The sequence below is a fragment of the Cnephaeus nilssonii genome, assembly GCF_951640355.1.
Source record: "Cnephaeus nilssonii genome assembly, chromosome: 9".
Lineage (NCBI taxonomy): Eukaryota > Metazoa > Chordata > Mammalia > Chiroptera > Vespertilionidae > Cnephaeus > Cnephaeus nilssonii.
The window spans coordinates 26,107,176-26,120,504 of NC_137080.1; the positions used below are offsets into that span (position 1 = coordinate 26,107,176).

A 13,329-nucleotide genomic window follows, 5' to 3' on the forward strand; every position below is an offset into this window, starting at 1 on the left:
GGAGAACTTTGACCTTGGAAGATGAGGGCCAGTTTATGGACTGTGTTCTTGGACCACATGATCACTCTGAATCCAATCAGCTATTGGAGAAGGGGGTGCTTTCTGGGTGGCTGTTGGTGCAACCTCTGCCCTAGGAATGGTTTGGGTCACCTCAGCAGGGCCTCGATTTCCTTTCCAAAGGGACTCCAGCAAGCATCACAGCATCACACACACACACACACACACACACACACACACACACACACACAAACAAACAACATTGATTGAAATGTATGAATTAGTGGGTTGCAGTTAAATATAGGAAGTAAGACACCTCTATTGACCCAGAATCAAGAACTAGCTTTGTCCATGTAAAATCTCTTTGCAGTAAAACAAGATGAGTTTTGTTTGCAGACCACACCATTCTGCTGTCGTGCTGATTTCTGGAGACCCCTGCTCCTGGCCCGGAGAACCAAAGTCCCGTTTCTCCTGGGAGACCTCAGCATCCAGCACGTTGGGGCGCTTTACTTCTCCTGCTAGAAGAGAGACCTGGGCAGGAAATCACGCGTCAGATGCGGGGGGCTGGGGACCACTGGCTCTGGGTAGCGCGCAGGAAAGGTGGCGGCAACCGAAAAGGTGAAGATCTGGGTCCCTTTCCCACTTTGTCTGGAACCGGTCCCCTGGTCGGGCGTCTCCACTCCCGAGTTTCTTCCGCATAGGCTTGTCCCTGGGAGTGTGGGCGGCCCACTTCCTGAGCGCAGAAACTCTTACCACCCCGTTTCCTCCTCTTCCTCCCCCCCTCCCCGGCGCGCCAGCTTTCTCGGTGCCTCAGTCACTTCCTACCTCAGCCTCTTCCTCCTCGGCGCGTTTCATCGGATAACCCGCCCCCGCGGACGCTGCACCAGGGTTTCCACGGACCCGCAAAGGAGGCGGAGAGGTGAGCGAGTCCCCTGGGAAGAGGTGGCCAGGTATCAGGGGTGCACCCGGCCGCCGGTGGAGGCCAAGCAGCAGGGGAATCGTGGGCTGCGGGTGGAGAGCCAGGGCGCGGGGGAGGCCGAGGCGCGTGGATGTTGCTCCGGGAATTGGGCTGAGTTGGAGCCGGGGGCGGGGTGGACGCGCCCCACGCCCCCACCTCTCCGCAGACGGACGCATTCGGCTCAGCGGGCCGGGGGCGCACCGGGAGTCCGGCTGCGGTGCGGCGTGTGGGGAGCCCCATCTGCAGAGCAGGGAGGGGGAGGGATGGGGGTGCGGGGCGAGATACCCACGGAGCAATTTGATGGCCTCCTGGCAGCGGGTTCTGCGGCGCGGGCGGTGGTGCGGCTCTGGGCTCTCCTGCTTGTATGTGGGGTGGGGTGGGGGTGGGGATAGGGGGCGTAGTGAGGAGACACTAGGGGTTTGTGGAGCGGAGCAGGTCCGTTTTCCGTGCCCGGTGTGGGCGCTCGGTCTGGCGGCGCGCTGGGGCGCTCGGGGCTCGGGGAGCGCGGAGACAAAGGCTTCCGGGACGCGGCCCTTCCCGGGGAGGCCGCCCCCGAGCCCGCGGTGCTGCCGCGGAGCAGGGGGTCGAGTCCCGCGTTCCCCAGCTCTGCACCAGTGCGGTGGTGATCGTGGGACGGCCTCTGGGGACAGGGTCCGGGGACACCTTCCGGGCCGGCTCCCAAACTTGCAGCCCAGATGACCAAATAAGGAGTGTGCGCGCCCGGGAGCCGGCGGGAAGGAACCCAGCCACCCTCTGACCCGCACCAGCTGCTAGTCTGGGATGGCTTGGGAAGGCTGGAAAAGGGGCCCTAGCACATGCAGTGGGCTCCTGATCCCCCGGGGGCTGCAGTCCTTCAACATTAGAAAATGCCCGTGTAGTGCCTCCAAACTTAAAAAAAGAAAAGATTTATAAAGGGTCCCTCCAGAGATGTGTGTTAATGGTAGAGCATTTTATCCCATGCCGAATCCTCTGACATTCCGCTTTCTTTGTGACTCCCACGCACGCTGCCCAATTACATCCTGTCCCAATTAGAGGGCCGCCTAGCATCTGCCACCGCCTTCCCTTAATCACTCGCCCCCCCCCCCCCCCCCCCGCTTTTCCCTCCTCCTTTTCTCTCCCTTCCCCCGCCTCTGGGCCCGTTGCGGAGCTCTTTCTTCCCGCTGGACTTGCCCGCTTCTGGCCTCTCATTGTTTTTGATCTTGCTGCTGACTCCAGTCCCAAGCCCGATGAGATGCCCTGGGCCTTCCAAGGATTGTGTGACAATGGGTATCTCTCCCCCATTGTCCCCGCTAAATAGTGAAATAAATGAATCATGCCAAGTTGTGTATGCTAGCAGTGGTTCCTAGGCCTGTTACTTTCCTACTTGGAGGGGTCTGGGCAGGGAGCCCTTCTTGCTCTGTAAGTGTTCCCGCCTTAGTGACTACTCAGTTTGTAATGTTTCATACAAATGCAACTCTATTGCATGTACTGCACTTTGCATAATAACTAGCAAAGAAAAAGAGGAACAAAAGGAGGGGGAGATGGGAGAGGATGAGGAACAGCATTTAATTGTGCTAGCGTCCCCGCACTACCCCCCACCCACATGCCCAGGGGCAACAGCCAGTTTCATCATTCGTGAAATGAGGATAAATAATAAATACTCAGCAAGGCTCTTAGGATTACATGAATTAACAGGTAAGGAGCCTCATATGTAATTAATTATAAAGAAATGCCGGTTGCCTTCCCTTCTTGAAATTGGATGAGCATACATCTGTTCAACACGGTGCAGGTATTCACACTATACATAATAGAGGGATTTCCATTTTGAGTCTCATTATCAAAGGAGAGCTTTGTCTGAAGTGTGTGGCTAGTGGTAGGTGGAAGGAGTGGAGAATGGTGTTATAGAAATTTTCAGAATGGGAGGAAATCATAGAAATCGGAGAATTAGGACCATAATCCCCTTGGACATTTCACTCTCCCTTCTAACCAATGTGGGCTAATTTTCTCAACAACCCTCACAGATCCACACTACTTCTGCATTAACCCTTTGCACTCGCTTGCTTTTTTCTCTATTCCTTTATTCTACTCGGGATTTAATTTTTTAAATACCCCAGATTTTACAAAGCACGGCAGTAGAGCTGCTACCGATGCTAACCGTGTCGTCCGAGTGCAAAAGGTTAATGCTTTCGAGAACAGGGTGTCACCTTTATTCATTGTTAGGCAGTTTTGTTTGTTAGAGAATTTTTTTCTTATATGGCTCCCAAATCTGCCTTTCTATTACATCTATCCATCTCATCTGATAGAGCAACATAAAACAAAACTATTCACATAGGTACATAAAAGGAGCTTTAATTAAAAAAAAATAGTGATAGTTTTTCTCTAGGCTAACTTTATGGGTCAAGAGTCTTTAGAATGCAAGTGACAGAAACTCATTCAAAAACACAAGCAAAACCAGGAAAGTTGATTGGTTTATGTAACTGGAAAGTCCAGGGCCCTGTACTGGCTCAATCATTGTTACGTGGTTGGACTTTTCTTTGTGCCAGCTTTGTTCCTGTCAGATTCTCCCCAATGGTAGCTGTTTACATCAGGGGCTGTAAACTTACGTCTTAGAACCCAGTGGGACAGTACCTCATTGTTCGGGATGAAATCACCTACCTATGCCCCCAATCAATTATCCTGGCTCTGAACCATTCCTGGAGTTTAGGGTGAGGCTCTATCCAAGATACATGAGTTTAGAGTTAGGAAAGACTTGATCCAAACAAAAATTAGACGAATGGTGCCAACATGGGGAATGGGTGCTGGGCAGGTAAAAACAGCAGCTGTCCGCCATGCTGACATTTACAGGGATGTGTTTTTCCTACCATAATTCTCATGGTATGTCTTTCAGTGATGTCCTTTGGGTGTATTTCAGCTTATGAGTATCGCTCTTAAACTATACCTTGAATTGAGTATATAATGTTATAGATAAAATTCACCAACACAAAGTTTCTGCTTTTGGATGCTATAATTTTTATAGTTTTATGTAAATGCATGAACCTATAATGTTGCATTTTATTGCAATACAAGCTTCTTAAACTGTAATAGTCTTACATGTAATGTAGCAGATGGCAGTTGTGCCTTTAATTATTAGCTGATGGAAAATCTGAGGTCCCAATCAGTATAGTCTAAACCTAGAAGTCATTCTTGTTTTAAAAAGCTACCAGGAATTAGTTATAATCTGTCTGGATAATGTTTTTTTCCAAATTGTCACCCCAAAGTAAACCATTCACCCCACCTTTTTAGTCCCTTATTTGATTTGGAGAATTTAGGATTGGAAAACAGACTGATGATTGATGCATACTTTCTGACCCTCCTGTTGTCCGTTTCACTGTAGATTACTGCCTTCTTATGGAAACTCTTCTTCTTTTACTTCTTTGACCCAACGTGGTCAGGGTTCTCTCCTCCACCTCAATCTGCTTTCCCCTCTTCTTGCTGGTATTTCTCTCCTCTCACGCTAGCTGTTTGCCAGGCTCCTTTACTTTTCCTTTTCTGTCTCTGTATGCTCTTCCTCCGAGAGCTCCTTTCTATTCTCCACTTAGATCAGCAGCTTTATGGTGACAAGCCCATAGTTGTAGTTCCTTCCTCTCTCAAGCCTTTGCATTTCTTTCAGTCCATGAGACCAATATTTATTGAACCTGTGCTCTTGGTGCCAGACAATCAAGCAGACAGCATTACAGTCAGATCCCCGCCTAGAAGAGCTTACTACCTTGCGGTGAAAGCTAAGAAATCGGTAATTCCAATCAAATGAAATGATGAGGGTGGACAATGCTTTGGGGACACTCAGTGGGGGAACTCTCCTACTCCAGGCTTCATGGAAGGCTTCGGAGGAAGTTATATCTAAGCTGGGACTGAATGTGTGGGAGTTAGAATAGTCATAGTCTGGGTTGAAGGAACAGTATATGGGAAGGTTGGATGTGAGAGATTGAGGGACATTTGAAGGACAAAAAGAAGCCCCATGTAGCTGTAGCTGGAGTTCAAGAGGGTTGAGTAGAGGAAGCTGGAATGGTGGGCGGAACCCAGCCTGTGGAGGACCTAGTAGGCCAAAATAAGTTAGTAGCTCCCGTTATCTGAAGATGAATGGTCTTCACCACTACTTTATTGTAGTCAGGTATACTGTGCACTGTCCAGGGAAGGACATGTCTCTGTGTATGACCCAGGAGTCATTGTTGCACTGACCTGACATTATTAAAATTGCCTTGTATCAATCTTCCTTCCCCACTAGACTACAGGCTCCCAGAGGGGAGGCAGTAGTGTGTATGTTTATTTTGGTATCTCCAGCTTCTAACTTAGGGCCTGCCTTTTCCCCTTTTTTCTATGCTTTTGTACATGCTCTTTCCCATGCATTGAACACCCTTTCCCAACTGTCTACCTGGCCTACACCTCCCCAGTGACTTCCATGAAGCCTTTGGCTTCCTTCTTTGTGCTCCCACAATGCCTTGGACCTATCAGTCAAGGTGTATAGTCACACTGCTATGCATTCCAGGCCTTTCTTCCTTTCTGGAGGGTTAGTTGCCCTGAGAGCAGGTCCTTGTGTCCCTCACCTTTGTATTTATTATTTTTAAAATCTTTATTGTTGAAAGTATTACATATATCCCTCTTTTCCCCCATTGACCTCTCCCAGCATCCCCCCCCCCCCAGGCCTTCACCACCCTATTGCCTGTGTCCATGGAAGAGATCAACCAATGAACTCACCTTTGTATTTTTGATGGCCTGCAGGCACACCATGAAGAGGATGGACTTAGAATTAAGAGTGGGTGCAAGGAAAATGGCTGCATTCTTCCCAACAGAATGTGTAGACTAAGAGTGGGATCAACTCAGAGGGAAGTTATGCAGATGGAGGGAAAATGGAAGTACTCTAGTGCCATGTACATTACACAAGTAGTTTTAGGAAGAGGAGCATGGTAAATTCATACTGACAATTGCTACATAAAACAAAAGGGCCCTTGGATTTGGCAAGAAGTGCTTAATGGAATGTAGAAATGGCAGTAATATAGACTTTTTGTTTTCTCCCTTCAGGCAGCAATGAATGTGGAACACGAGGTTAACCTCTTAGTGGAGGAAATTCACCGTTTGGGTTCAAAAAGTAAGTATTATAACACAGATACAATATTTCTATTGAGTTTGTTTCCGAGCCAGTAGGACCAGCATTTTTGGTAGAAACCTAGGAAGGAGTCACCAGGCCTCAGGACACAGCTCTGACAGCCCTTCCCTCAGTCACAGGTGACAGGTGCCCTCAGCCATGAAGTAATATGTGGAGACACAAAGCTAGTGGGGTAATGGGATCCTGATGCAAAGAATGGTTGAGATATTTCATTATCCTTTGAATGGAATGAAAATTGCTGTGCCTCTTTAATCTGGCTGCATTGAAATCTGGTAATTGAATCATATTCAAATTTTTATGTCACACGACTAAAATTTATTTCCTGCTTTATCCTGCCAGCATTTTTAAAACTTCCAAGTGTCTAGGGACTAAGATTGAAATTATATTAAATTTTCTTTATTTTCTCCAAGTTCTTAAATTTTATATAATCAGATATTTATGTACATACTAGGGGCCCAGTGCACAAATTCGTGCACCTTGAAAGGAACTGTGAGTGGAGTGGCTGCGGTGGGCACAGGGGCAGGTCTCTGCCCATCCTCCATGCCCCCACCCAGCCCCTCCCACTGCGGCCCCTGGTCCCCTGTCTGCCAGCAGCCCCGCTCCTGCCACTGCCGCTCCCATGCACTGATGGTGCCGGCCCGGCTTGCACCTGCTGACGGCGCGGAGCAATTGGGGCTGGCGTCAGCAGCAGGTGTGAGTGGGGCCGGCACTGTCAGCAGGTGCGAGTGGCTGCTGCTGCCCCGATCACCCCTCAGGAGCAGGGGGAGGTAGAGAAGCCCTCAGGGGCAATCGGGGCTGGCAGCCGCCACTTGCACCGGAGCAATTGGGACGGCACTGGGCACCAGCAGTGGGTGCGAGCAGTGGCTCTGGTGCCAGCTAGGGGTGCGAGCAGGGCTGGCATGGGCAGTGGGTGCGAGTAGGGCTGTCACCAGCAGCGGGTGTGAGAGGCAGCTGCCGCCCTGATCACCCCTCAGGAGCAGGGGGAGGTGGAGCAGCCCTGAGGGGCGATCTGGGCTGGCAGCCACCGCTTGTACCCACTGATGGCGCCGAGTGATTGGGGCTGGCGCTGGACACCAGCAGCAGGTGCGAGTGGGGCCAGTGCCAGCAGCAGGTGTGAGTACCCGGCGGGACCGTGGCGCGCAGGAGCAAAGAATTTTCAGTAAACACCAGAGGCTCACCCCAATGACAGTGACCGGCGCCCCGCCTTGGTCTGGCGTCCCCGCTCACATGCTCCACCATCCCGCTGCAGCCTATGCCCGCCATGTTCTGCACTCTGCCACCTGCTGCCAACACCCACCATGTTCTGCACACGCCCCCTGGTGGTCAGTGCATTGTCATATTGACCGGTTGATTGTTTGTTCCGCCGTTTGGTCTATGTGCATATTAGGGTTTTATATATATATAGATAACTAAACCAACCTTTAGGCATTTTTCTTTTAAGTCAGCTTTTTCTTCAGCAGCATATAAAAACTACCATGAAATTAGTGATATGTAAAATTGGTAGTATTAGTGTCCTTTTCCCAAGGCGAAATGACAGTAACTATTGTGCTTGTACCTTTGGGTATTGGTACATCTCAGGTAAGACACGAAAGATTTGGGGAATGTTTTGAAAACGTAAGAACAATAGACATATTCTGCAATAACTAGGATAATAGAACTCAAAGTTATAAAATTATATTAGTGAAAAAAATGGTTTTAAATTACCTCATAAGAGTTGTTTTATCATTATAGTTTAATTCTTCTTACAGCTCTATCTGCTTATGAATCACAAATCATCTATAATAATAAAAGGGTAATATGCTAATTAGACCAGGCGTCTTCTGGATATCATTCTGGACGTCCTTCCTGATGAAGCCGGGGCCGGAGGGAAGCCAGCTGGGAACGAGGTGCCTGTGGGTGGCCCAAGGGAAGCCAGCCCCGGTCCCGGGTGCCAGAGGGAAGCCGGTGCCGGCAGCTGGGGGAAGGAAGGCCTACTCTTGCATGAATTTTTGTGCATTGGGCCTCTAGTTTGAAATAACAAGACATACTTTGAAAATTCCATTAAGCCATTCATATCAAACGTCCCCTGTATTAATTTTCTATTGTTGCCATAACATTACTACAAACTTAGTGATGTGAAACAATGCTTTTAATATCTTAAGAGTAAAGTAGTTTAGGAGTCTATCTTAGTTCATTGGTGCTGCTATTACAAAATACCACAGACCAGCTTATAAAGAGCAGAACTGTATTGCTTATAGTTCTGGAGGCTAGAAGTCCAAGATCAGGGTACCAGCATGGTTGGGTTAAGTCCTCTTCCAGGTCACAGATTTCTTTTTTTTATCCTCACATGGTGGATGGGGCTTGGCTCTCTTTGCAGCCTCTTTTATAAGGCATTAATCTTTATGATTCATGACTTTAAATCCTTACACCCTCATGACTTTAGCATCTTCCAAGGCACCATCTGCTAATAGCAGACCTTTAGCAATTCGGAACTTACGAGTTTGGAGGGGGGAGGGGGACACAAACATTTAAACCATAGCAGTGTGATAAGGGTCTCCCTGGATTAAAATCAAGGTGTTGGCAGGGTGCATTCCTTTATGAAGGTCCTAGAGAATCTGAATCTGTTTTCTAGTCTTTTTTTGCATTCTTGGCTCATGGCCCTATTTCTCCATCTTCAAAGCTGGCATTCTGATTTCATCTTCTGCCTCTCCAATTTTTAAAAAAATCCTCACCCAAAGATATGTATTTTTAATTGATTTTAGAGAGAAGAAGGGGGAGAGAGAGAGAGAGAGAGAGGAAAATCATCCTTGTGAGAGAGAAACATTGATAGGTTACCTCCCGTGTGTGCCCTGACTGAACCGAACTGAACCCAAAACCTGAGTATGTACCCTGGCTGGGAATCAAACCAGCAACCTTTTGGTGTACGCGATGATGCTCCAACCAACTGAGCCACACTGGCCAGGGCTCCCTCTTCCACTTTTAAAGGATACTTGTGATTGATTACATTGGGCTCACCCAAATAGTTCCAGATAATCTCCCCACTTCAGGGTCCTTAATCACATCTACAAAATTTTCTCTACCTTGTAATATACCAATAATATATTCATGGGTTCTGGGGATTAGGACCTGGATGTCTTTGGGGGGCCATTGTTCTTTCTGTTACCTTCCCTTTTTGGTCTTCTCTAGTCATTTTACTTCTTCATTAAACCTGGTACGAGCAGAAGCTCCGGCCAGGGTCATCATCACTGAAATATACCAAGAAAAAATAAACTAGGCATATAAAAGTTAGTGTGGGCTCAACAACTGAGTTTAATCATATGGTCAGTTACTATTTGTTGGAAATCTGTACATGCAAGCACTGTGTTAGGTAAAGTGTGTTCCTGCCCTCAAAGATCTTACTACTTAATTGAGAAAAATAGATTAAAAAGGCATGAGCTAATTATCAGGAAAAATGGTTTGCTAAGCTGTGAAGTGCTGTCATCCAATTTAGTATGGTCTCAGAGAAAAAGATTCTTGAAAACTAGTAGTTGGGGGCACTCAATGAATCCTTGGCTATTAGGTAAGACTCTGGAGTGTAGGACAGGTCCGTTCCGGAGGAAATGCATGAGCTGCATTTGGAATGTTTGTGGAGAACAGGAGGAGACAGCGGAGGTTGCCATTAATTTACTTCCTCAATCAAACCAATGAATAATCTTTCCTAACCCCATTTTTCTCCCACCCACTTCATCATACCCACTTGGTGGAAGTTTGGTGAGTCTTCTTGTCAACAATGATCCCTCTACCTGTGGTCCTCCTTCCTACATTCCCGGAGCTCTGTGAGGTCATGTTACTCTAGGGCAGTGGTTCTCAACCTTTCTAATGCCGCGACCCTTTAATACAGTTCCTCATGTTGTGGTGACCTCCAACCATAAAATGATTTTCGTTGCTACTTAGGCTCTACAGCAACAGTTCTCAACCCGTGGGTCACGACCTACAGGTTGAGGACCGCTAGCAGGTTCGCCTAAGACCATCGGAAAACACAGATATTTACATTACGATTCATAACAGTAGCAAAATTACAGTTATGAAGTAGCAACGAAAATAATTTTATGGTCACCACAACATGAGGAACTGTATTAAAGGGTCGCGGTATTAGAAAGGTTGAGAACCACTGCTCTAGGGAGTAGAGTAGTACTATTTTTTGGTTGGTTAAAGGTATTAAAGATGTATTTCCAAAGATTCATAGCATTCTTTTTTCTCTTAGATCTTTCTGCGTGTCATCTGAGTGTTAATTGGTCAGATTCATCGCATTTAAAAGTCTAGCCCTAGCCGGTTTGGCTCACAGGGTCTTGGGTTTGATTCTGGTCAACCTTGGTTGCAGGCTCGATCTCCGGCCCTGGTCAGGGTTTGTATGGGAGGCAAACAATTGATGTGTCTCTCTCATATCAATGTTTCTCTCTCTCTCTCTCTCTGTCTCTCCCCCTCCCTTCCACTCTCTCTAAAAATTAATAGAAAAATATCCTCAGGTGAGGATTAACCAAAAAATATAATAAAAAAATAGTTTGAAAGTCTAACCTCTATCGCTTCTCAGCCTTTTGGCTAAGATCGAGTGTAAAAGTCTAGCCTCTGTATCCCTAGCAGTTTTACTGTTCTGCAAGGATAAACTGAGCCCACATTTTAAAATTAGCAGCTTTACAAACTAGAAGACAACAAGGTAATTATCATAACTTCTATAAGGATGAAAATACTTTGAAGATTGCAGTTTCACCAGGCCTTCTTGACTTTCCTGTTTCTGGTAATGGATGACTTATGAATTGGAAAGTATCTATGGAGATGTGTTATCTACTGACATGCTATGGTAAATTATTTAAGTTGTGGAATAATTTTGGTGGATCTAAATTATGATATAGATTAATCTAAATATGATATAGTAGCTGAAGCTGGAAATTGATTTAGTTTTATCTGTTTCTTTAAAAATAAAATTCTATTCTCATTTTCCATCCAGTAGAAAAAAATTAAGTGGATAAAGATTATCTGGAGATTTAAATTCTTTCATTCAACAAATATTTCTTGAGTGCTGCTTTTGTGCTTAAGTGCTGGAGATGTGAAAATAAACGAAATTCCATCTCAGCCCTTGTGGGTCTCTCAGGCAGCAGGAAGAAAGACAGGCAAACTGAAAGCATGTATTGGGAAGCCTAGCCTGTTCATCTCTCCCCTCCCCAACTCATGGAAACCACTGATCATTTTACTTAGTTTTGTCTTTTTTTCATAGTTTTTCCTTTTCTAGAATGTTCTATAGTTGGAATAATTCAGAATCGAGTTTTTGCATCAAGAGTAGGTAACTGCAATGAAAGTTATCTTAATTTGAAGAAAAGTTCTCTTAAAACTACAGAATAGTTTAAAAATTAAACACATTACCTTCTTTCACTTCGTAATATGTGTTTAAGGCTCCTCTGTGTCTTTTTATGGCTTGGTAACTCATTTCTTTTTAGTATATACCTTAATTTAAACATATATATATATATGGGGAAGGGAGAGGGAGAGAGATAGAAACATCAGTGATAAGAGAGAATCATTGATCGGCTTCCTCCTGCACGCCCCCTACGGGGGGGATCGAGCCCGCAACCCAGGCATGTGTCCTTGACCGGAATCAAACCCGTGAATCTTTAGTCCGCAGGCCAACACTCCATCCACTGAGCCAAACCAGCCAGGGTTATACCTTAATTTTTAACATCTGTATTAAGATCTGGTTTCCAATCTAGATAATCTAGGGATCTCAGTAAATACAGATTTCTTCATTTTTAAGGTCATCACTCTCTCCCTGGGGGTTCTGAGTACATTTATAACAAACTGAGAGAAGCATTGCTCCTGACTCTTTGTTATTTTTATTGATTCAACAACTAACACAATTAAAAACGTCAAAATTTAGAGAGAGAAATTGGTCCATAGTAGTAGCACTGTAACACATTCACCTTTTGCAAATGTTGCTTGGTTTTCTTCCAGTCTTTTTCCAGAGGATACTAAGGCTAAGAGGTGTGCAACATGTTGTATTTATTTCATCACTTTTTGGACCTGGCAAGAGGTTACACTGAATTTATGACTGTTCAGTGTTAAATTGTAATTTTGGTTAACCTATAGCTAGATGTGTATTAAAGATTATGTAATTCTTCCATACATAGGGATAAGAAACAGACTAAGGCTAAGACTAAGGCTAAGACTAAGACTAAGGCTATTTATGTATTACACTGTAAAATAAACAAAACTGATGATTTTGCATTGACTAACATTGTATTTTTTCAAACTAGATGCTGATGGGAAGTTAAGTGTGAAATTTGGGGTCCTCTTCCGAGATGACAAATGTGCCAACCTCTTTGAAGCATTGGTAGGAACGCTCAAAGCTGCAAAACGAAGGAAGATTGTTACATACCCGGGAGAGCTACTTTTGCAAGGTGTTCATGATGATGTTGACATTATATTGCTGCAAGATTAATGTGGCTTGCATATCATTGTTCATTGTTATTTTCTGGTAAACTGGAATATTTTCAAGTCAGAGGAAAAACATGAGCATACTTAATGTATTTTTATAGAACTTTGTAAACAAAAGGAGACTCATTTTTAGAAGTCCATCCTTTTCATATCTTGAAAGAAAATTTATGTATTACACTGTAAAATAAACAAAACTGATTATTTTTTCTCAGGAATCTGGTTGAAAAATGTAGGCATTGAGGCTTTTGTGGTGGGCGTGTGAGAGTGTTTCATAAATCATTCTTAGACAATTTCCATAGATAATTGATATTCTGTGAAAGCAAGAAGCAAACTAAAGACCAGCTCCCACAAGGAATATTTTAATGTTTATGTAATAAACACATGTTACTATCTTAAAAGTGCTTTATTGTCTTATTTTGTCATTGAAGATTTATGTGCCTCTCAGAATCGAGTTTTTGCATCAAGAGTAGGTAACTGCAATGAAAGTTATCTTAATTTGAAGAAAAATTCTCTTAAAACTACAGAATAGTTTAAAAATTAAAAAGTAGGGGTGGTTAATGTTATGATTGGGTCCTATGAAAAATATACTGATTTTGATGCCTGTTGTATGCTTATCATTGAGTTAGGGGACACGCCAAAACATGGGCGCTAAAAACTTGACTTTCTAATTGGATTAGTTAGACCCACCAGACACAATACAGGATTGTCTATAATTGCATGTTGCAGCCTGTAGTACAGGATTGAAAGTGATATAGAATCTCAAGGAGGGTAAAATCAGAGAAAGCATGACAGTTGGCAAAGGTATCATAGA

General features: G+C 45.0%; 1 protein-coding gene across 1 annotated transcript; it reads left to right on the forward strand.

Moving 5' to 3' along the window:
- Nucleotides 1-461: 461 nt before the first annotated feature.
- On the forward strand, nt 462-12,916 carry ABRACL (ABRA C-terminal like). The gene is made up of 3 exons (XM_079781500.1): nt 462-916; nt 5,990-6,056; nt 12,338-12,916. Exons 2-3 carry the CDS (start codon nt 5,996-5,998, stop codon nt 12,520-12,522), a joined length of 246 nt encoding a protein of 81 aa, XP_079637626.1. The 5' UTR covers nt 462-916; nt 5,990-5,995; the 3' UTR covers nt 12,523-12,916.
- The last annotated feature ends 413 nt before the right edge of the window (nt 12,917-13,329 follow it).